Genomic DNA, 25,262 nt, shown 5'->3' with positions numbered 1-25,262 from the left:
AAAAAAGATAGCCAATAGGAACACTTGCCAATGAAAAGTCAATGGCTCCATCAGAGTAAATCCCAACCTGCTAACTAGCTTACAAAAGTTTCCTTTAGTATCAAAAAAACATTGGTAAGAGTGTTAATGGATCACTGTCAATTAATGCAAAGTCATTATAACTACTAGGAAAACAAATGGAAAGGCACACATCTAAATGATGGTCAGTCTACAACGACATAAAAATAATGATAGCTGACTAAAACCTAAATTGATAAAAATTAATGTATTAACCCAGAATCTTATCTAATTGTTACAATAAATTATCCTACAATAGAATTACTCACATGACTACTCCATTTTCTTTTTTTATGTATCTCTTTCTCTTTATTGGAGAAACTGTGTATCAAATGAATGGTTGTTTTGTTTTGTTTTTTTTTAAATATAATTTACGGTCAAATTGGCTTCCATTCAACACACAGTGCTCATCCCAACAAGTGCCCTCCTCAATACCCACTTTCCCCTCTCCCCCAGCCCCCATCAACCCTCGGTTTGTTCTCGGTATTTAAGAGTTTCTTATGGTTTGCCTCTCTCCTTCTCTGTTTGTAACGTTTTTTCCCCCTTCCCTTCCCCCATGGTCTTCTGTTAAGTTTCTCAGGATCCACATATGAGTGAAAACATATGGTATCTCTTTCTCTGAACTCCATTTTCTATGTATTGTCCTTGGACGAAAGGGCTACTTATGGCAACCCTTTAAATAACTTTCAAACAACTGAAAAATTAAATTCTGAAAGCGTTTAGAGCAAAAGCAGTATTACAGACTGTATCTAAGACCCTAAAGCGTCACTGTGAAATATTCATTCAGAAATACAAGTCCTTACATGTCTATGCAAAAAATAATAGTTCACATTCCTAGTAAACAGAATATTTGCAACATAAATAGTAAAAATAAAATTTTTAAAAATTTGAAGGGAACAATAAGCTTGTATAATTTATTTAAAATTTTTCAAATGACAGATCATGTAAGCAATACTATGGAAATAACCAATACAAGGAATAACGTAATCAGCAATTGTGGTCAACAATCATGTTAGTTAAATTACACACAAAAGTAACATTACATGATCCTCATTTTTCCTGTGCCTAATATATTTTCTCCTATTCATAAAACATTTTAGAATAATTCGTACATACATACATAGAAAAGACTTTTAAATTGATATTGAAAATGCTGTAACTTTAAAATTAAGTCTGACTACCTAACAATAAATATTTTGGAACAATCAAAATTCCCAAATTTTGGGGCTCCTGGGTGGCTCAGTCAGTTAAGCGTCCGACTTTGGCTCAGGTCATGATCGTGTCACAGTCTGTGAGCTGGAGCTCCGCGTCGGGCTCTGTGCTGACAGCTCAGAGCCTGGAGCCTGCTTCACATTCTGTGTCTCCCTCTCTCTCTCTGCCCCTTTCCTGCTCATGCTCTGTCTCTCTCTGTCTCAAAAATAAATATTAAAAAAAATTTTTTTTTAATTCCCAAATTTTGAGAAATGAAAGAAACACACTTTTTATTAAAACATTCCATAAAGTATAATTTGACCTTCTGTACAGAATTGAAAATTTCTCATTTCACTATAATAAATAGACAACTATAAAAAATATATACATTTGTCTATTATTTCTTTGTTAACTAGAACTCACATTAATCTCTACAACAGGTAGTTCTGAAAACATATTCAAATTGCTTTAAAAGAATAAACTATATGTAGGAGAATAAAGGATACTTAACAAGAATTTCTGAGAGTACTTATTGATCTTTCCTAAATCAGCATTTATACTGTTATATACATCTCAGTTGACACAGTATGCAACATTGTATTATAATCACCTTTGAAATTGAGCAATCAATATCTCTGCTGGACTTTTTAAAGCACAGAGCGGTATATTTAAAATTCAAAAATTTTAGTTACTTTTCTACAACTATAGGCTCATCAGTTAAACAGAATTACTCACCTAAGAACAGCTATCAAAGGTGCATATATTGAATCTCCATCGTAAACATACATATGATCCCAGCTACATTCTGTTGCAAAATGATTGAATCTTAATCTTAACACTGCATTTGGACTGAAAAAAAATTATTAAAATACGTTTAAATTAATATGCAATATTCAAAGCACAGTCCGAAAAAATTTTTAGCAGAATACTGGATAAAAAAACCTATTTACAGAAAATGTTCTATGCATTCTTAAGTCACCAGTGTCAAAAAAAGAATGATAAAGAGTCATATCTAAATTGTAAAAATGAGGGCCACCTGGCTGGCTCAGTCAAAAGAGCATGTGACTCTTCATCTCAGGGTCATGAGTTTGAGCCCCATGTGGGGTGTAGAGATTATAAATAAATAAATAAATAAATAGCAAAAATGACACACAACTTCAAAATCTATTAATAGGCTATATATACAAATCACCATTTTCTGAAAATTTAGTCAGCAGTAAATGTTCTATGTCTTGATTAAAGTGGACATTACATAGATTACATTATTGAAACTTTATTGAACTGTACACTTAATAAACATTGTATTGTATGCAAATTACAGTTAAATAAAGTTGATTTCTAAAATTCAACACTCAAAAAGTAGCAACTCATTTCTACACAGTCCTTATTAACTAAAGGCCCCAACCAATATGGTCTTGAAATTTTAATCAAAAGGTCTTGATATACTATTAACAAATGAACAAAATGAAAAGAGAAGGGCGGGGGGGGGGGGTGCCTGTCTGGCTCAGTTAGTAGAGCATGTGACCCTTGAGTTTGGGGTAATGAGTTCAAGCCCAACACTGGGCTTACTTAAAAAACAAAAAACAAACAAGTAAAACACAAACAAAATGAGAGCATAGATGCACAGAGAATAACTTTTAAGTTCTAAAAACTTTCTAAGTAACCCTCCCCCCAAAAAAACATTTTCCAAATCATAAAATGGTTCAAAAATAACTTCTATCAATTCATTTATGATCTATTCACAGTATGTTTAAATAGATCAATTCAATCTCAAGCCCAATTACTGAAAAATACTATAAAAGGATAATTAACTCTCTCCTACAAAATGTTCTTTTTTTTTTTATCTTCTACTTAAAACATATATATAACTATTTTATAACTGAAATGCTGACTAGTGTGAACCAATGGCATAATTCAGCATGGAATATTTTTATACTTTCTAGGGCATCTTCAAACTCCGTAAGATGTTGAAAGCCAAAATGCCTACTCAATTTACTGCCACACTAACATAACTCAAAAATAAAATATATGTAACAAACTACTATCACAAGTAAAGGGGTACTATAATTTATATTAAATGTGATATCTAAAAGTTGTAAATCTCATTTAAAAATATCGTGAATAATGACTGAATAAACTATAAGCAATCGCATGAATTATAGAACTACAAAATTACACTATAAGATAATGCTTTAACATTTATATGATCACCTTCTTTGTCATTTAAGAATAAAATAAATTAATTCAAATTATATACTTACTAGCCTTCAATTAGCCATGTACATTTAGTTTTATATTTATAGTTAATTGGACCATCTGTTAAATATCCAGAAGGTTCGGTTAACCTAGAAAACAAAATCATGAAAACAAGTACCTTAAAGTAACTTTAAGACATATAGTAGCATAAGAAAATTAAAAAGACATCAAATCAAAGAAACAGGATGTAGCATTTTCTAACAGGGAAAAAAATATTTACAAATTAGGAAAATTTCCAAATTGCTATACATCTCTCTACATCTTGAAAGAATTTATTTTGTATTTCTTTAAACCTTGACATACTTGGTTTTATTTTACACAGTAAAAACACACCTGAGCCTGGGTGGCTTGTCACTTAAATGTCCAACTTCAGCTCAGGTCATGATCTCACGGTTTGTGAGTTCAAGCCCCACATGAGCCTCTCTGCTGTCAGCGCAGAGCCCGCTTCAGATCCTCTGTCCCCCTCTCTGCCCCACCCCACTCAGATTCTCTCTCTCCAAAATAAATATTTTTTAAAAAACACACACACTGCAAGACTGAATATTGTGCTGATGGGTTTAATCTGGATGCAAAATAGATGAAGTTAAATTGCATCTGTACACAAATAAGGTGGAGGCAAAAGACCTTGGAAGGTCAAACACACTTTAAAAGATGCAGTTCAATGAACCAGAGCAATTGTGTTTTGTACACACCAGCTTCAGAGTCCCACTGTTAGCTGTATTTGCTTTTGGCTTTTGTTTTTGTAGTTCTCACTCATTCTCACGTAGTAAGTTACTTATTTATTTATCTATTCTAATCTAAGTAAACACACAATATTATACTAGTTTCAGGTGTACAAATCAGTGATTTAAAAAGTCTATACACTGTGCTATGTTCACCATAAGAATAGCTACCATCTGTCACTGAATTTGTTTCCCACGTACCAGGACTGCTGATGTAACTATCTTCTATTTATAATTATCCTCTATTTAAAACATAAAAAAGAAAAAGACCATTAGAAACATGTCCATTTTCGGGGCGCCTGGGTGGCTCAGTGGGCTGAGTGTCCCAACTCTTGATTTCAGCTCAAGTCATGGTCCCAGGGTTGTGGGATGGAGACCCATGTTGGGCTCCACACCAAGCATGGAGCCTGCCTAAGATTCTCACTCTCTCTCCCTCTGTCCTTCTCTGCCTCTGCCTCTTTCCCCAATTCATACTCTGCCTAAAAATCTTTTTTTAATTTTTTTAAGAAAAATTTCAGTTTTCAGAATTTAAAAATATTTAAAACAAGATCTCAGTTCTACTTCATTGGTACCTCCTTAGCTCCAATCCAATTGTTTCACCCACAAAAGACCATATTTTAAATAATTAAGATATCTTCCCATTTAGCCTTTATATATTTATATATACAAACATATACATATACACACAAGGGCTTATCAGTCTTTATATATCACTTATATATAAACACATATATCACACATAATATACACATATGCACATAGATCTCAGGGTCATTATCTAGTTTTAGATAAATTAAATTTTCCTTACAGTATAAAGTCTCAAATACACTAGGGGAAAAAACAAAAACAAAAACAAAAACAAAAAGCTTCATTTACCTAAATCATGGTTGACAGAAATGTCAGTCAAAAAAGAATGTTATTTGTAAGTCTTTCATAATCCCTGCAAATTACTTTAGGTAATAAAGGGGCTATTTTATACTTGGAAAAGGTTTTCAAGAACAAATTCCAATATTCTCAAATTAATGTAATAATAAATTGAGCCATTTATTGACACGTTTCCATGTGTCACGATCTACTGTAAGTGCCTAATGTGCTACCTCATTTAAAAATCTCAAAAACCTTATGAGGTTGTAATTATTAATCCCATACTACAGATGAGAAAAGTGAGGCGCAATTTAAAGAACAGGTTAAAAAACTTGTCCTAATTTTTCACTTTCAATAATACCAGATAAGGTAATTCAGACAAACCCTGTATTGTAAACAGCTTTAAAAGCTAAGGAATAATTTTAAAATCTTAAAAGCGTCTTATAAGTAGCAAAATGGTAGCATCTACCAACCCAAGACCCAAAAGTTGAAAATTCTTTAAAAGGAGGCAACCATTCAGAGCTGTTTTTGCTCTGGAGAGACTTGTCTATCAAGAAGACAGCATCAGGACGATGAGTGCTTTTGGCAGCCTGATAGAGGGAGGGAGATAAAATTGAAGGCAAAGGCTCACAAAAGGTAGAGGCTCAAACAATATGGCACTTGGAATTGAGACACAATGACCTGTTACTAGGGTAAGAGTGTATCAGAAATAAACCAGCCACAACATGGACTTCAGCCTAGCTATGAGTCAACTGGGTGTTAGAAAACCCCAAGACTTAACAATTGGCTTCAGGTGATACTGGAACTGCCAGTATGTCAAAGCTCCTAACAGAAGATACAAAATTACTCTCCAAAGAAAGGTAACATTATTCTAGGCCTCACATTATTCCTTCCAATAATTTTTCAAATAAAATGTCCAGCATGATTAAAGATAATACAACATATGAAGACGCAAGACAGCAAAATAAGAACCAACAGACAACAGGAAGAGACCCGAAGATATTTCAATTACAGAGATGATCAGATGTGTCCTATAAAACAAATATGCTTCACCAAATTCAAAAAGACAAAAGGACAAGATTTAAAATTTTGGCAGTTAATTGAAAACTATAAAAAGTAATTCTGATGCACAGGTTTACAGCACATTCAAACACAGCTAAAACAGGGTGAGAGATCTACAAGACAGGCCCAGAAAAAATATCTAAACTACAGCAGGACGACTGAGAATTCAACCCACTGGCTTTGTGTCATTCCACCAGGTGAAACTCCCAACATGTTGAGATTCTAGGTGAGAGCAGGGGAAACAAAAATAAGGACTGGAAGAACAAAACCACAGATATCAATTATCATCTTGTAACAAATCATAGAAACAAAGATCATAACAGCTTTACATAGTTTCTATTTGCTTGTCATGTGCAGATCTTCTCTCCTTCCCATGTTTATTTTACATACAAGTTGTAAGCTAACTTGACAATTTAGACTTTAGATAATGGCATATTCAGTATGACTATGACCAGATATGAAGAGTAATTAATACAACCAATCATAGATACAATGGTTCTTGGAACTGTGTATTTCCTCATTTGGAACAAAGGGTGAGAACTTCAGTTGAAGACGTGTATCTTCTTAGAAATACAGTGTTGCTTGGTTGTTGGAGAATTCATACATGTTTAAAAAAATTTTTTTAACATTTATTCATTTTTGAGAGACAGAGAAAGACAGAGCATGAGCGGGGAAGGGGTAGAGAAAGGGAGACACAGAATCTGAAACAGGCTCCAGGCTCTGAGCTGTCAGCAGAGCCCGATGCAGGGCTCGAACTCACAAACTGCGAGATCCTGACCTGAGCCGAAGTCGGACGCTCAACTGACTGATCCACCCAGGCGCCCCAATGTTTAGAAGGAAGGATAAAGAAGATGAATAATCAAAGGGTAGACTGTTCAATTATCCATTGCCTCTCACCTCAAAATCCACACTGCCTATGTGAAAATGGATCTGGGTCCTTTAAATATCTTTTCTTTGTCAGATGGCATGATGTTAAGTTGGCATACTTTGTCAACAGAGTGCACTAGAGAGATCGCAGGAGGAAAGAGTTTTGCTTGGTGGTTCCAATGTACTTCCTCACCAAGCTCCTGCAGCTTGGTTTCTCCGGAACTAGGCTCCTATAGTATGCAATGGCCAGTAACCCAGCCACCAACAGCCTCTCCCAGCACCTCCCCTCAGACAATTCTGCAGCAGAGTGCCTTCAGTGAGACACTGCCCCATAAACAGCACACCCCATCTTCCAATAAGATAAACATAGCAAATTCCCAAGGGCAGATAACAAGTAATTTCTACCAGGGCAGCATTACAGCAACTGCACCATTCAGTGAGCCACAGCCATGCCCTCCCAACAAGGTCTGGATCTCAGGCCAGGAGTTGGGGTGCTCTTAAGTGTTCCTTATCAACCATAAGAATAGTAGTGGCTGCTCCTTTTATCCACTATTTCTACATTCTTTGGAATTCCCATTACTTCTTACTAGCCAATCTCTCATTATTCCAATCCCTATTACAGTCAAATATTCTTTTCATTAAACTTCTCCTGTTAAAATTACTGTGATTCTCTTTTCTTTTTTTTTTTTTTTTCAACGTTTATTTATTTTTGGGACAGAGAGAGACAGAGCATGAACGGGGGAGGGGCAGAGAGAGAGGGAGACACAGAATCGGAAACAGGCTCCAGGCTCTGAGCCATCAGCCCAGAGCCCGACGCAGGGCTCGAACTCACGGACCGCGAGATCGTGACCTGGCTGAAGTCAGACGCTTAACCGACTGCGCCACCCAGGCGCCCCTGTGATTCTCTTTTCTGATTAGACCCAAACCAATCAACCAAAATAATATTTAGACCCAAAATAATATTTAGACCCAAAATAATCAAGAATAGGCAAAATAAAATCCCAGTATCACACCACTATGCACACAACAAAATGGCCGAAATTAAAAAGAATAATACCAAATATTGGCAAAGATGTGGAAAAAAAAAGAGTTGTCAAGGGAATAAATTACAATTTCACAAAGTCAGTTGGTATTATGTTGCATAGTTGAAAACAGACACACCTTATGAAGTAGCTGACAGTGTCTGTGCTACCCCCATATCCTCTCAGACCCCCTCACTATTTCCACACATTCCAACCTAACTTCCTCAGATGAGCACCTGCATCTTTGCTGGAGGCTCCCCTCTAGCTGCTGGAACCCACACTTCCTCTGCATATGCTGAGCTGAAAGTGCCTATCTATAAATCAGCATCCTCCGAGGGGTAGCCCCTAGCCAATGAATGATTTGGTAAGGGTACCCCCAAGCTTCCTTACCTCTTTGTTGGGATAATACTGAAGGACATTCCCCCCTCCCCCAGTACTTCCTTGCGGGATTAAATGCTAGTCACCCACTGTGGTAGCTGACTTGGTAACATACTTCTAACTGGCTACTTTTCTCCTCTATACTGCTCTGTCAACACCCCTGCATCTCCCAAGTATACTACATGTGCTTGATTCTCAGTGTAAAAGCAGATACTTCTGCTTCAGGGTGGCGGAGGGGAGGGTGACCAAACTAACAGTTACCACCAGGAAGCAGATCTTCGGGACCGGATTCTGGGGTTGGATCACTCACTGGGCAGATGGTAGACAGAGTAGCAACAACTCCTGGCAAGCTACAGCATCACAATGACTAAGACTTCCACTTGTTCAGTGGAAGGTTATGCACTGACAACAGGCTAATGCAACAGCTCTAATATTTGAGAAGTACAGTAGCAAGGGTAATCACAAGGACTGTGGCATTAGATGACTGCTCTAAAAGGTCACTGATGTGCGAAAGGAAGTCAATTGCAGCAGAGTGCCTCTAGTGAGACACCTGGCAATGAACAGTTTTCCCAGCATCGGGTAAGGCTCAGTTCATCATCCACCAATCCAGCTTTAGGTAGAGTGTAAAAGCCAGGAGACTCTCATATTTAAAGGCAATTTCTACTCCTGAAGCCAGAAAGAAGATCAAGCTGAAAAGCAGGCCCAGGATCAGATTGTGAGACGAGCAGAATTACAGAAAAAGTCTAATTCGCTGCCATGGCAAAACTCCAGTGTTAGGAGAGTGCCCCTAAGAGGAAGTAAAACCCTAAGACCTAGGAAGGTGTCATATGGGTAGATGCGCATGAGAACCTTGAGCCTGCAAAAATCCTTCCGAAGCCAGAGTTGACAGTAAGAAAAATAAATTCCCACCTTCTTCGTATGACGACTTGTTCTTAAGCCATGCCAACAAGTAACACCAGAATCGAATTAAATCAATTTAATCAATAACAACTGGCTACGGTAATCACGCATCCAAAAACCATGAAATTAGCAGCAGTCCCATAGAGTGACCACACAAAAAAAAGATAAATTTAAAATCCCCAAATAGTTGCAAATTAAGTAACAGGCCACTCAGTCAACAAGACAATTAGAAAATATTTTTAAGTGAATAATATTAAAACCACAACATATCAAATTTTATGAGATGAAGCTAAGCCAGCATTTAGAGACAAATTTTAGCTCTTGATGTGCATATTAGAAAACTGAAAATCAATTATCCAAGGTTACACAGCTCAAGAAGCTAGAAAAAGAACAGTAAATTAAACCAAAAGAAAGTATGAAGTACGGCTCAGTTGGTTAAGTGTCCAACTTGGGCTCAGGTCATAATCTCACTGCTTGTGAGTTTGAGCCCCAAGTCAGGCTCTGTGCTCACAGCTCAGAGCCTGGAGCCCGCTTTGGATTCTGTGTCTCCCTCTCTCTCTCTGCCCCTCCCAGCTCATGTTCTGGCTCTCTCTCTCCTTCAAAGATAAACAAACAGGAAAGGAAAGGAAAGGAAATGGAAAGGGGGAGGGGGAGGGGAGGGGGAGGGGAGGGGGAGGGGAGGGGGGAGGGGGAGGGGAGGGGGAGGGGAGGGGGAGGGGAGGGGGGAGGGGGAGGGGAGGGGGAGGGGAGGGGGAGGGGGGAGGGGGAGGGGAGGGAAGCGAAGGGAAGAGGGAGGGAGAAAGAAAGAACAAAAAAGAAAAGAAAAGAGAAAAGAAAAGGAAATATGAAGAGGAGAATAATAACAGAAATCTCTTAAATAGAAAAGTCATATAATAAAGAAAATTAACATAACTAAAAGCTGGCTTCATGAAGGCTAATAAAATTAATAACCCCCTAGCAAAAGTTACCAAGAAAAAAATATGAATTACATGATCAAAAAGGAAAAGAGAAACATCACTACTGATGCTACTAAATAAATAAGACGTTAAGAACAACTCCTACCAATACATTTAACATTTTAGATGAAAGGAATAATTCCTTAAATAGTACAACTTGACAAAACCAACAGAAGAAGAAATTAAAATTACAAATATCCTTCATGCAAAAAACCCAAACAAAATATGACCAAATTTAATCTAGCACTATATAGTAAGAATAAATTTAACAGTACTGCCAACAGAAGCATGTGTAAAAATTTGGAGGCTCATGAAACAGCACTGCTATGTTGGGGAGCTGAAAGTCATTCAGTGAATCAGTGGGGAATGTCTGATGCTGAGACTGCACAGGGTGATCCAGATGACAGTGGTGTAACAATAGAGAGGATAGACTTAACAGTTACTATGATTGGTTCAAGGAGAGAAAGTATAAATTTAATTGCATTTTTCCCTTGAGCAGCTAAGTTTACCTAACATTTTTGCATTTAATTCACAAAATCATTTGCTGATACAGTATGAAAATCATCCCATGCCTAGCATGAAACCCTTTCAGAGCAAAACAAACAAACAAAAACAAAAAGACAGCTATACAGAAGGCAATCCTCAAAAACACTGAAAGGCAAATATGACAACCCCTGCTGCATTAGGCAAAAGTTTACAGACGAAGCAAACAACAGATCTACAAAGAGCCTGGAAGGAAAATCTGGAGAGAGATTCTTTGAACAATTAGGATATTGAAAAACTATCCAGTATGTGGGCCTAAACGGGAATCTGGGAAGCCACATGCATCCCCAGGGAAAACTACATGCTCAAAAAAGACCTAAGAAGACTCTACATTATCACCTCTGGCTACTTTTTAGACTGAAAGCCAGAAGGAAACGAAGGCTAAGGCAGAGGCATCAACAATGGAGCTAAGCACTGGAGGAATACCCCACAAGAGTTAATGTGCAAAGACTAGGAGAGTTATTTATTTTGCCTTTGGCTTCATGCATCCAGGGAAATCTTTGTCACTAGATGACCACAAACTAAAAGAACAAAACCTTTAGAGAGCATACCCAACAAAGAATACAGTCATTACAGAAGTAGTTTAGAAAAATCCCTAACTACAACCCACATAAGCAAAAGAAAAAACAAACCCTGAGAGAGAAGACTCTGATTTCCAGAATTATCACATTACAATGATAAAAAATTACCAAGCATGCAAAGAAATAAAGTATGGCCATTCACAGAGGTTAGCAGAAATTGTCCCCATGGAAACAGACACTGAACTTGCTATTTCTAATGTTTCTACAATACATTCTAAGTTTCAAACAACTAACTTATTTTTTAAAACTTTGTGGCATGACTCTTCTTGAATTGAGTGCCATACTGACATGTTAATCTAGATGAGAGCTCCACACACTACTGGCCTATTGCCTGTTTGTGTAAGTGAAGATTTACTGGAGTTCAGCTACACCCATTTGCTCACATATGTCTAAGACTGCTAACATGTTGCAAGAGCAGGGTTGAGTAGCGGCAACAGAAACCATCTAGCCTGCAAAGCCTAAAATATCTATTATCTGGCCTTTTACAGAAAAAAGATTGCCAATAGCGGTCTAGATGCCTGTCACATGCCCATATGCCTTCAAATGTCTCATCTAGCTACAACTGCCCAATCTAGAGTCCCTGATCAAATAAACATGCTGTGCTATTTAAAATACAGGAATGCCCACTACTGAGTGCAGGAAAGCCAGCACCAACAAACATTAAACAAAACTAAAATTGAATCAATTGGAATTATTGTCCTCTATCCTGGCTGTGAATACAAAATTTGATCAAAACGTTATAAAAATAAGAGAAATTCAGTAGTTGTAATACTACAAAGTCTCTGAGACAATAAATCCTGTTTCATTAAAAAAAAATGGTTTTAGTGCTGGCAACAACCACTAAAGGAATAAGGAATAGTCAAATACGCTTGGGGAGTCTATATGCAGAGTCACCTTTGCAAGCCATCCTTTTTTAGTTTTTTTTATATTTCTGTGTTTGTTTATTTTGAGACAGAGAGAGCATGACTGAGTGTGGGAGGAGCAGAGAGAGAGAGGGAGAGAGAGAATCCCAAGCAGGCTCCACACTATCACAGCACAGAGCCTAACATGGGGCCCGATCCCACAAACTGTGAGATCATGACCTGAGGCGAAATCAAGAGTCCAACACTTAACTGAGCCACCCAGGCACCCCTGGAAGTTTTTTATAAAACAGTGTTTTTAGTTAAAATACTGTTTAACAGTTTATTAATTCCTTTTTAAACAAAACGAAGAGTGGGCTCCTGGTGGCTTTTTAATCTCACGGTTTGTGAGACTGAGCCCCACATTGGGCTCTGTGCTGACAGCACAAAGCCTGCTTGGCACATTCTCTCTCTGTCCCTCTGCCCCTCTCCACCCCCACTCCGGCTCATTCACACCTTCTCTCTCTGCCCCTGCCCCACTCGTGCACACTCTCTCTCAAAATAAATAAACATAAAAAAAAGAATTGAAAAACAATGTTTTAAACAAAATAAAGAGTACTTCTAGGTTATATTCATTGGTATTAGCTCTGTTCCTTTCCGCATGGTGATACATTATTGTACTACACAGCTGAGCTTGTATGTGTTGTAGTTTCCTCACCAGTGCACTGTGCGCCCTCCACTCTTAAGTCTGTATTCTCCATCCACCTGACTCCTAATAAAAAGGCAGGTGACCTCATCTGCTAGAGCAGTAGTCTTCACACTTTAATTACATGCTCCCTTGTCAATAAAAATTTTTATTACATAACTCAAATATATGTATGTTTACATTTAAATAAACATGTACTATTTAAAATATCGTATACTATAAAGTATAAATTTTAAAACTCAAAATTAACAATAACACTATGAGAAGTCCTAATATTTTCTTCCCACACTCCAGTAAGTCGTCTTAGAGACCACCCCACTTTAGAGAACGCTGACTTGAATAAACCGTATTCTGGCCACATAAGTATTCCACCATAGAAGTGCACTAACCAAGCCAACTATAATAGTTGACTGGCATCAGCACGCACTAACTAAAATTCTTCTACAGACTGGCCTCAGTGATAACAAACAGTATATCTTAGATGTGCTTAGCTCTCACATCTGATAGGACAGAACTACCCATAATACACTCTCTGCATGATTTGAGGTGAAAAATAATTGACTTCTGGTAGAATGCCACTGTTAAGACCATCACCATGTCTCCTCCAGCAAGTAAAACCTTTTGCTATGATCCTTCAAAATAACTGTATTCCCATTGCAAATCTTTCCCAGTCTCAACCAGGATTCAAATAGTTGCCAAGGCAAAACAGTGCCTTTAGTAAGATGAATCTTACTAAGACCACATCAAAATAGCTTTCAGTGTTTTAAACTTTTAGCTATTGTGTGTCAATACTCATCTGTAGATAAGTTGTACTGGAATTGACAGAAGCCATTCTGGGTACTCAAAAGTCTTTCATTCAAATACTTAAACATCTGTGGGCCAAATACTATAATTAGGCATTTACTTCAAGATTTCTGGCCATGTTAAATATGGCTAATGTCAAGTTGACTTCATGCATACTGAGCACGGAAGCTACACCAATGAGAACAAGAAATTAAGTTACCAGGCAAGATACTTCATTTTTGAAAAGATCTGATTCAGTTGTACTCATTTATTTTCTACTGATTGTAAGAGAGAGAATGTATTATTCACTCCTCATGGTTCCATGCGGAGGGATTTTAATTAGAGTGAAACTCCTGGCCTCTCTGCCCACACCTCACTCCTTCCTTCCTCCTCAGTGGAGAAGACGTGGCTTCTGACTGGCAAAGTAAGGAGAAAAAACTGAGTATGAAAGGCTGAGTCAACTCCAGGCTGAGAGGGTGCATTATGCCTACTTTCTTCCGTGCAATATAAGGGTCTTGCCCAGAAACATGGACCCTCAGTTGCTGAACTCTGCCTGTGGGTAAATTTAATTTTGAAGTGAACTATTAGATAATCCATTATGGCCATACATGAAATTCATGTTCTCCATATCTGCACTGATAAAGCTGATATTTTAACCATTATCTATCTGACTTTTCAGCCTATCTCTCAACAAATTCTGAACTCTAAAATTTTAATAATTATATTCCCAAATATGAGAATTCTAGCTCATCAATGCATTTTTCCTCAGCACTGCCTTAAGTCACTGAGATGACTATACAGTGCAAGCATTTTTTAGTCATAGTCTCTTCCACATAGTATTATTCTTTTCATATTCATCTACTATCTATAATAAGGACAACCTCTTCCCCTTCTGGCTAAACTGACTTCACGTTTACTAATTATTCTGAAATCTTAAGCTGTCTATATTTTTCCTATTCACTTTTAGGTACTATATGGTTGAGGTAAAGGTAAAATAGTATTATCTTACTATTGGCTCAAGTAGTATTTCAGAATAAAATGAATGGTATGAATAGAATCGTGTAGGGCAAATAGAGCCAAGTGGATCAGACAGCTAAAATTTCACAGCATCTTCTTTTCAAGGATCCAAATATTAATTAGTACTTATGTCAACCATTCAGAGTGTTAATTCCCATCATTCATGGCAGACCAAAGACAAGGAGGAAAGGGAAGTACACAAAGTATGAATCAACCTGCATTATTATTGTTGTTAAAAATAATAAAACGCAATAGACCACCATACTTAAGGAATTAATTTAATTTTCTGGTTAACTGAATACTATGATTAACTGAAACTCAACCAGAATACCTTTTTCAATGATTTGTTGCTAAATAAGTTCCTGAATTTTTTTTAATTGCTGTGTTAACAAATTACCACAAACTTAGAAACCTCAAAAACATCCATTTATTACTTCACAGGTCAGAAGCCCCTGTTGACTCAGATGAATACTAGCTGAGCTGGGCTCTTACCTGGAAGCTTTTGAAAAGAATCCACTTCTAAATGCATTCGGCTTGTTGACAGAATTCAGTTCCTTGAGGTTATAGGGCTGAGATTCCCATTTCCTTGACAACTACTGGCCAGGGGGTACTCTTAGCTCCTAGAGACTCCTCTCCAGTCATTTAGGCATGGTCCCCTCCATCTTCCAACCAGAAGGGTATGTCAAATCGTCCTTGTGCCTCCAATCTTTGACTTCCCCTTCTACCAGCAACCTGAGAAAACTGCTTTTAAGGGGTTCATGTGACTTGATTAAAACTACTCAAATAATCTCCCTTTTGCCATATAACATAAATCGTGACAGTAACACCAGGGGGCAAAGGTCATCTTAAAATTATGCCTACCAAACTTCCTATATTATTAAATTTTTGGAAACATAACTGCTTTCATAACTCAGGATGGTTAAATACCTCAGAAACCTCATTATGAAAGTTAATTTTTATACATCCAAAGTTTAAGATTAGTTTGATTTAATCCTGACTACATAAGACACCCTGGAAATTATTTTTTTAAGTCACAGATAAAAATTTATTTACATTGTTTGACTTTCTCCCCAAGTGGACTGAAGAAAAATATATACACATAGTCATTCACTGATTCAAAACTATTTATTGAATGTGGCAATATTCTTGGCATGGGGGATAAAACAGATTAGTGGTGATCTAGTGCTGGGGAGTGGGGAAGAGAATGGGGAGTGACTGCTCTTGGGTACAGGTTTATTTTATGGAATAATAAAATGTTCTAAGATTACTATCATAGTTTCACAAGTGTAAGTATAGTTTAAAAACCATTAAATCATGTACTTTAAACTGGCAAAGTTTGTAGTATATAAGTTATATCTTGATAAAGCTGTTAATATAAAAAGTGAAAAAAACACAGGGAAAATTCTGTCTCTGCCCTTCTGGACCTTACATTCCAGGACAACGCTGTCCAGCAGGACTTCCTGCAATGATAGAAAAATTCTACATATTTACCATTCAACACAGTAGCCACTCAGCACATGTGGCTATCGAGCACTTGAAATATAGTCAGTCTAACAAAGGAACTGAACCTTTAAAATTTAATTTTAACTAATGGCTATATGTGGCTAGTAACTTCCATAGTGGACATGATTACAGAAAGAGGACAGACAATACACAAATAGGAAATAAATGTGTAAAGTGATAAAACACACATAGAGTGGGGAAGAAGACAGTGCTCTCCAGCACTCTGATATATATCTACAGAAATATGTCAGGTGTATATATGTATATAAACATACATGAACATAGTGCCTATATGTGTCTACATGTGATATACATGTAAATACTTAGATATGAGCAATTAAAAGTAGGAAGAATTTTTTATCCTTCTATAATCTTCCTAAGTTATTGTAAAAAATAAATTTAAAAACTACTTTTGAGATCATTCCACAAGTTGAAAAAAATACTTTTTAAATTGTACATATACAGCATTATTTGAGTTTCTTTCCTATAATAGTGATTACCATTTTGAGATCTGAGATCACTTTTGAGAGTCTTGTAAAAGCTAACCACACCCTGACTACAAAAATTCATATAAATAATATTTTGTATAAAAATCTGAGGATTCACCAACCACTCACAGCCCATCTGAGAACCAGACATCAAAAGCTCCTATTACTATACACATTCAAATAATCAACAAGCTTGGAGACAAAATATTATTACATCATAGAGAACCGTTTGATAAGCTTAGACTTTTCTTTTGGCATCCCTGTCTACTATAAAACACACCCATTCATATTAACTTTGTAAAGAACAAGTTAAGAACTATGTATAACATTCTCTTTTCACTGAAAAAGGAAAAAGACATGACTGAGAAACTGAAAGAAACAGGCAAAACTTTAGAAAAGCTACAAGAATCTCAACTTGGTCCTGTAAAGAGTATGTAACTCAACCTCCCTAAGCCTCAGTTTCCTTGTGTGTAAAACAGTTATAACAATACTACTTATTTCACAAAATTGTTTTAAAAATGCAATGACAGGGGCGCCTGGGTGGCGCAGTCGGTTAAGCGTCCGACTTCAGCCAGGTCACGATCTCACGGTCCGGGAGTTCGAGCCCCGCGTCAGGCTCTGGGCTGATGGCTCAGAGCCTGGAGCCTGTTTCCGATTCTGTGTCTCCCTCTCTCTCTGCCCCTCCCCCGTTCATGCTCTGTCTCTCTCTGTCCCAAAAATAAATAAACGTTAAAAAAAAAAAAAATGCAACGACATAAAATTTATCAAGTGTTCAGTAAAGCAGCAAGACAAATCCATGTAAATTTCATGGCACACTGGCAGAAATAGGTCTCAAACACATTATCAGTTTGGTACCACTCATGATCTTAGGTAACCGCTATGCTACCCAGAAATTCAGAAGATCATGAGTTTATAATTAAGGAGAAACTTACTGAATTGTAAAAGATGACTTGATTTGGATAAAGAGCCAGACAGACATGATTTGGCAATTCACCTGTCACTTAGTAGCTATCAGACTTTGCATACACAATTACTTCAGGTCTTTCATTCTCTGTTCCCACTGTAAAATGAGAACAGCAGTATCTACCTCACAGGATTTTCATCAGCCATAACACACACACACACACACACACACACACGTATACATATATACATACATATAAAGGTTTTCCATCACATTATAGTACTTTTCCCCTAAACTCATAATTTAAGCTTGAAATGCTAGTTTAATTGCTGTCAATATTATTCTTATATGAAATAAAACAATAAATTGAATTCCCTTGAAAAAATTCATTATTAGCATAATTATATTGTCAAAAAGTCCAAATGAAGCCTGACATTAAACTTAACATATCAAGACATGGAAAATGCTCTTAAATGTTCTGTTTTTTTATGGACACAGAATCAACTTGAATGTTTCTAATTTACACAGTGCTTTTTTTTAAAAAACACGCTTATATTTTACCTATAAAAATAGTAAGTACCTTCCCCTCCCCACTGGAAGAGAAAGCGGAGGTGGGTCCCTTCAGTGAGACCTGCCCTGCACTAAACCAATACCAGCAAAGAGGCAGCACCCTTGCACCTCATCACTGGAGTTTGGACCATCCCCACCCTGCACTAAGCAAATGCTGGCAGAGTCAGCACCCCCCACCCTCCTAACTAGAAAACAGAAACAGATTACAAAGATGAAGATGGTGAAAAAGGAGATCTTTCAAATCTTCTGTATGAAGTCCTGGGTACACCCTCAGGCAGCCCATACATGAAACACATCTGAATCAACAAAACAAAAACTTTTAGAATTTAACCATGGTATGGAATATCATCCGTATCTCAGAATGGCAGCAGATGAGTAAGGCAGAACAGAATAGTACAACCAAGGCTCTGGAAACTAAACTGGCATTCAAATCTCAGCACAAAAATGGATCATCACACTCCTAGGTACATACTCAAGAGAAATAAAAACACATGTCCACACAAAAATTTGGTACAAAAAATTCATGGCAGCATTATTCATAATGGTCAAAAGGCAGAAACAACTCAAATGTCCAACAACTGATGACTGGATTAACAAAATGTAGAATGTCAATACAATGGAGTATTATTCAGCAATAAAAAAAAATGGACACATGCTACATGAATGAAACTTCAAAACATGCTAAGTGAAAAAAGCCCATGACAAAAGACTGGAATCACTACATTGATTCCATTTATACAACATGTCCACAGTAGGCAAGTTCACAGAGACAGAAAGTAAATTAGTGGCTATCCAGATTAGTGGAGTTGGCAGGAAGGGGAAATATGGAGTGAGTGCTGATGAAAATGGGGTTTCTTTAAGGGGTGATATAAAAAAGTTCTAAAATTAGATAATGGTAATGGTTGCATCACTCTCCAAATATCCTAAAAACAAATGAACGATTTAAAAATATGAATAGTATGGCATATAAATTACAACTCAATAATCGTTATATAAATAATAAAAAGTGAAGGTCATGTATGCTGAACCAAAACAAGTTGACGGCCTCCTACAACAGAACATTTAGTGTATGCAGAATCTCATGCACAATACTCAAAATATCCAGGATATAATCCAAACTTACTTGCCATACCAAGAAACAAGAACATCTCAACTCATTTGAAAAAAAGATGATCAGAGGTACCATCACTGATATGGCAAAGATGCTGAAAATTGTCTGTGAAGAATCTTAAAGCAGGTATCAGAAAAATGGCACAAGCAGCTGCAGACACTTTCGAAACAAATATAAAAATAAAAGTCTCAAGCAAAGAAACAGAAGACATAAAGAATGAAATGGAAAATGTAATCGTTGGGGCGGGGGTGGGGGGGTGCAGCCCCTGGGTGACTCAGTCAGTTAAGTGTCCAACTCTTGATTTCAGCTCAGGTCATGATCTCACAGTTCCTGAGATCAAGCCCTGCATTTGGCTCTGCACTGATGGCACGAAGCCTGCTTGGGATTCTGTCTCTCTCTCCTTGCCCTTCCCCTGCTTGTGCATGTTCTCTCAAAATAAATAAATAAATTTTTAGAAAAAGAAAATATAATAAATGAAACTTTCTATACCAACTCACAAGATGGGCCCAACAGCAGAATGAAGAGGATAGAGGAAACAATCAGGGAACGTATAGATAAATAAAAGTTATCCAACCTGAACAGAAAGGAAACAGTCTGAACAGAACTTCAGTGACCAAGAAGTCAATAAGAAAAGATGTAACATCTGTTTCTTTGGCGTCACAGGAAAGAAGAAAGAGTGTGGAAATGAAAAAAAATACTTGAAGAAATGATAACAAAAATTTTACAAATCCTGAAAAATATATAAAGATACAGAGCAAGAAGCAGAGCAAATAACAAGATAAACTTAAGAAATTTGATACCCCTACACATCATAATCAAATTTCCAAAAACTGAAGAGGAAAAAAGAAAGCCAAAGGAAAATTACACATTAGCTGCAGAACAACCATTTGAATGACAACAGATTCCTCATCAGAAACCTTAGAGTCACTGTTTTAAATACTTTAGCTCTCAAAAAAGAGATATGACCAAATTTGTGTTCTATAAAGCAAACTCTGCAGCAATAAAGAAGAGATTAGCAAGGGAAAAATCAGAAGCAAAGAGATCAGTTAAAGAGCTACTGTAACAACCCAGTAGAGAAAAATTCAGGATTTAACTAAAACAATGGCCATAGAGATGAAAAGGATGACAAAGCTTGAGAATGGCAGCATCACATACGTGTACAGATGGACTTACGGGAAAAACTGTCTTTGCGGCACCTGGGTGGCTCAGTCGGATATCCGACTTTGGCTCAGGTCATGATCTCACAGTTTGTGAGTCTGAGCCCCACGTCGGGCTCTGTGCTGATAGCTCAGAGCCTGGAGCCTGCTTCCAATTCTGTGTGTGTGTCTCTGTCTGCCCACCATCCCCCACCCCCCACTTGTGTTCTGTCTCTCAAAAATAAATAAATATAAAAAAAAATTTTTTTAATAAACTGTCTTTCCAGCAAGAATGACTGGGTGGTGCCCCTGCAAACCAGAGTATGGAAGCTGTCACAAGGAAGAGAAAGCTGAAGACAGAAATACCCTAATTCTGTGTATGAACCCACACAAGATTCAGGCTTAATCTGAGCAGCTCATATGAGGAACAGACCCAACAGCAGCTTACTAAAGTTTCTCAGAACTGAATTAAAACTTAAAACACTGCACAAGTCTCAGACTAATCCATGAATGCCATGTGTACATTCAGATCCAAAAGCTTTGAAAACAGAACTGAGATTAGAACGACTGCCCTCAGAATGCATGACAAAGAATTAGCTATTAGAACCCTATGGCTTAATAAAATTAACAAGTAAATAGATCAATAAATCAACATTCCCCAGAACATAACAAGATCCATAACCTATACAGCATAATAGTCACGATGCCAAGAATAAATCCAAAAATCACTGAGCATGCAAAGAACTAGGAAAATGTAAACAATTCTCAAGGGAAAAGATAATGGCTGTCAATCCTGAGACGATCCAAACATTTGCATCATCAGACAGACATTAACTATTATAACTAGACTCCACAAGGCAAAAGTAAGGACACTAAAATAAAATGAAAAGAGAAAAATTCTCAACGGGGAAATATAAATCATAAAAAAAAACAAAATGGAAATGCTAAGACTGAAAAATACATCTTAAATTTTTAAAAGTGACTGGATGGGTTCAAAAGCAAAATGGAGATGAGAGAAGCAACAGTCAGTGAAGTTAATAATAGTTCAAAAGAAATAATACAATCTGAAAAAAGGGAAAAGTTTATTTTTTTTCAACGTTTATTTATTTTTGGGACAGAGAGAGACAGGGCATGAACGGGGGAGGGGCAGAGAGAGAGGGAGACACAGATTCGGAAACAGGCTCCAGTCTCTGAGCCATCAGCCCAGAGCCTGGCGCGGGGCTCGAACTCACGGACCGCGAGATCGGGACCTGGCTGAAGTCGGACGCTTAACCGACTGTGCCACCCAGGCGCCCCATGAAAAAAGAGAAAAGTTTAAAAAAAAAATCAGAACCTCAACAAACTGTGGAGCTAAATCAAAAACCTAACATTGGTGTCACTGAGGTCCCAGAAAAAGAAACAAGATTACTGAAAAAATATGTTAAAAAAATAATTTTTTAAAATCCCATTTTGGTGAAACACATAAATATAAATTTAAGAAGCTGAACAAACCCTACCCACAGTAAATTTAAAGAAAGCTACATTGAGATACATCATAATCTGAACTACTTAAAACAAAAAATGTAGAAAAATCTTGAAAGCAGCTAGAGAAAAATGACATTATACATAAAACAAAAGCAATTAGAACCACTGCAGACTTCCCACCAGAAAACATGGAAGGCCAGAAAAGAATTGAGCAACGTATTTAAAGAGGGGCGCTTGGCTGGCTCAGTCAGTAGAGCGTGCAACTCTTGATCTCGGGGTGGTGAGTTTGAGCCCCATGTTAGCTGTAGACATTACTTAAAAATAAAAAATCTTTAAAATAAATAGAAAATAAAATGCTGAAAGGAAAGAACTGACCACCTAGAATTCTATACCTGCAAAAACATCCCTCACAAAAGAGGTCAATATAAAGGTATTATTTTAGGCCAAAAAAATTTTTAAGAAAATACATAAGCAACAGTCATGTTTGAAAAGAAATACAAACAAGAAAAAAGAAAAAGAAAAAGAAAAAGAAAAAGAAAAAGAAAAAGAAAAAAGAAAAGAAAAGGAAAAGAAAAGAAAAGTGGTTCATACTAAAGGAAAATGACCCTAAGAGGAAATTTCTATCTAGAGATACGCAAAAAGCAAAAGAGTGAGCAGATATCCAAGAAAATATAAAGGACAACATTTCCCCTCAAGTTCTTTATAATACGTATATTGCTGAAAGCAAAATTTACAATTTTATCTAATGAGGTTTGCCATACAAGCACATTTGATATATATGACAATTATAGCAAAGGTGAGTGGGGATGGATAAGTGGACAAACATGGTTCTAAAACTTAATTTTACCTGAAGTAAAATAATTCTAACTCTGAAAAGATTACAAAAAGGTAGGTATGCATATTGTAGTCACTAGCATACTAGCATAACCACTGAAAAACAATACAAAGACATAAAAAGTGATTATTTGATTGGAGTGAAATATATATATATATATTATATATATATATTTATATAAAATAGAGGGGCTATTAATATCAAAGTAGACTTCAAAGCAGAAACAATTACCAAAGAGGCAGGAAATGATACTATGATGAATGGATCAGTTCACCAAAACAACATAGCAGTTCTAATTGTATATGCACCCACCAAAAAAGCTTCAAAACAAAAACAAAACTAACAGAAGTGAAAGGAAACAGATCCATAATTACAGTTGGAGACTTCAACAATCTTCTTTCAGTGACCAACAGAACCAGACAGAATATCTAGGAAGGATATACATGTCTAAACAATATCAACAACCAACTTGACCCAACTGACATTTCTATAACATTCCACTCAAGAGAATTATTTTCAACTGCACATATTAATATTCACCACAATACACCATATTTTTTCCAGACACAAGTCTTAACAAATTTATAAGGACTGATATCATACAAGGTATGTTCTTTGAACATAATGGAATTTAACTAGAAATAAATAACAGAAAAATCTGTTTTGATAAATCCTCAAATATCTGAAAATTTAAAAAATTGCTCACATAAGCCAAAAAAGATGTCTAAAGGAAAACTGGAAAATATATTGAACTGAATAAAAACGAAAGCACTACATAACAATATGTGAGATGCAGCTAAAGCAGTGCTTAGAAGAACACATATAGCATTAAAATGCTTTTATTAGAAAGGGAAAAAACCTTTCAAATTAACAATCTAAGCTTTTCATCTTAGGAAATTAGAATAAGAAAAGCAAATTAAAACCAAAGGAAGCAGCATTCAATGAAACTGAAAACAACAAAAGAAAAAAATAGTGGAAATCAATGAAACCAAACATATTCTTTGAAAAGATCATTAACATCAATAATTATATAGACAGACTAAGCAAGAAAAAAGAAAATGTAAACTACCAGTATCAGAAATAGAAGAAATATTACTAAAGACTCCACAGACTCTAAAAGGATAATAAGGGAGTATTATACACAATTTTAAGCCCACAAATTTGAAAACTTAGATGAAATGGTCAATCTAAGACAACCTACTAAAACTCATTCAAAAAGAAATCAATGAAATGAATGTCCCTACATCTATTTTAAAATCTCAATTCAGGGATGCCTGGGTGGCTCAGTCGGTTAAGCATCCGACTCTTGATTTCATCTCAGGTCATGATCTGACAGTTCCGGAATTCAAGCCCGAAGACAGGCTCTGGACTGATAGTGCTGAACCTTCTTGGGATTCTCTCTCCCTCTCTGTCCCTCCCCCCTTCTCTCTCTCTCAAAAATCAATAAATAAACTTTTTAAAAAATTGAAATCATAGTTGCAAGCCTTTCCACAGAAAATCTCAGGTCCAGCTGGCATCACTGATGAATTTTACCAACATTTGAGAAAAAAGTAATACCAGTCCTACATAAATTCTTCCAGAAAACAGAAGACGGGGCAATTTCTAATTCATTTTATAGGGCTACCATTATCATAAGAAAAGCCATTAAAGAAAATTACAAAGCAGTATCTTTTGAGAATACAGAAGCAAAAATCCTCAACAAAACAGCAAATCAAATACACCAATATACAAAAATTACAATATATTGTGACCAAGTGGGGTTTATCCCATAAATTATATTTATATAATTATAAAGGAAGAAGTAAAATGGTCTCCATGCACAGATAACCTAATTGTCTATGTAGAAAATTCCAAGGAATCTATATAAGAAAAGCTACTAAAACTAAGTGGGTTTAGCAAACTTGCAGGATACAAAGTCAACATCATTCATCATCAGAGACACACAAATCAAAACCACAATGAGATACCACCTCACACCTGTAAGAACGGCTAAAATTAACAATTCAGGAAAAAACAGGTGTTGGCAAGGATGCAGAGAAAAAGGCGTCCTTTTGTACTGTTGGTGGGAATGCAAACTGGTGCAGCCACTCCGGAAAACAGTATGGAGATTTCTCAAAAAATTAAAAATAGAAATACACTAAGGACTAGCAATTGCACTACTAGATATTTACACAAAGGATAGAAAAATGCTAATTCAAAGGGGCACATGAACCCCAATGTTTATACCAGTGCTATCAACAATAGCCAAATTGGGACACCTGGGTGGCTCAGTCAGTTAAGCGTCCAACTTCGGCTCAGGTCATGATCTCAGTTCATGAGTTCAAGCCCGGCATCAGGCTCTCTGCTGTCAGTACTTTGCCCACTTCAGATCCTCTGTCTCCCTCTCTCTCTCTCTGCCTCTGCCTCTCTTTCTCTCTCTCAAAAAATAAATAAACATTTACAAAACAGCCAAATTATAGAAAATGCCCAATGTCCATCAATCGATGAATGAATAAAGAAGATATGGT

At 36.6% G+C, this 25,262-nt stretch overlaps 1 protein-coding gene across 2 annotated transcripts in view; it reads right to left on the bottom strand.

Annotated features, from left to right (window-relative positions):
* The window catches only part of ATRNL1 (attractin like 1), a 772,750-nt gene that overhangs the window by 738,150 nt on the left and 9,338 nt on the right, over positions 1–25,262 (bottom strand). For both annotated transcript variants that reach the window (XM_025917756.2, XM_086680957.1), the window contains exons 2-3: positions 3,510–3,593; positions 1,984–2,097 (exon numbers count right to left, since the gene is read on the bottom strand). In XM_025917756.2, coding sequence (XP_025773541.2) covers positions 1,984–2,097; positions 3,510–3,593 — 198 coding nt within the window. The remainder of the gene's footprint in view (positions 1–1,983; positions 2,098–3,509; positions 3,594–25,262) is intronic.

Source organism: Puma concolor, chromosome D2 (assembly GCF_028749965.1).
Source record: "Puma concolor isolate L17-30 chromosome D2, mPumCon1.1.hap2, whole genome shotgun sequence".
Lineage (NCBI taxonomy): Eukaryota > Metazoa > Chordata > Mammalia > Carnivora > Felidae > Puma > Puma concolor.
Note: the sequence above shows the minus strand (reverse complement) of the source record. Positions and strands in the feature narration are given on the sequence as shown.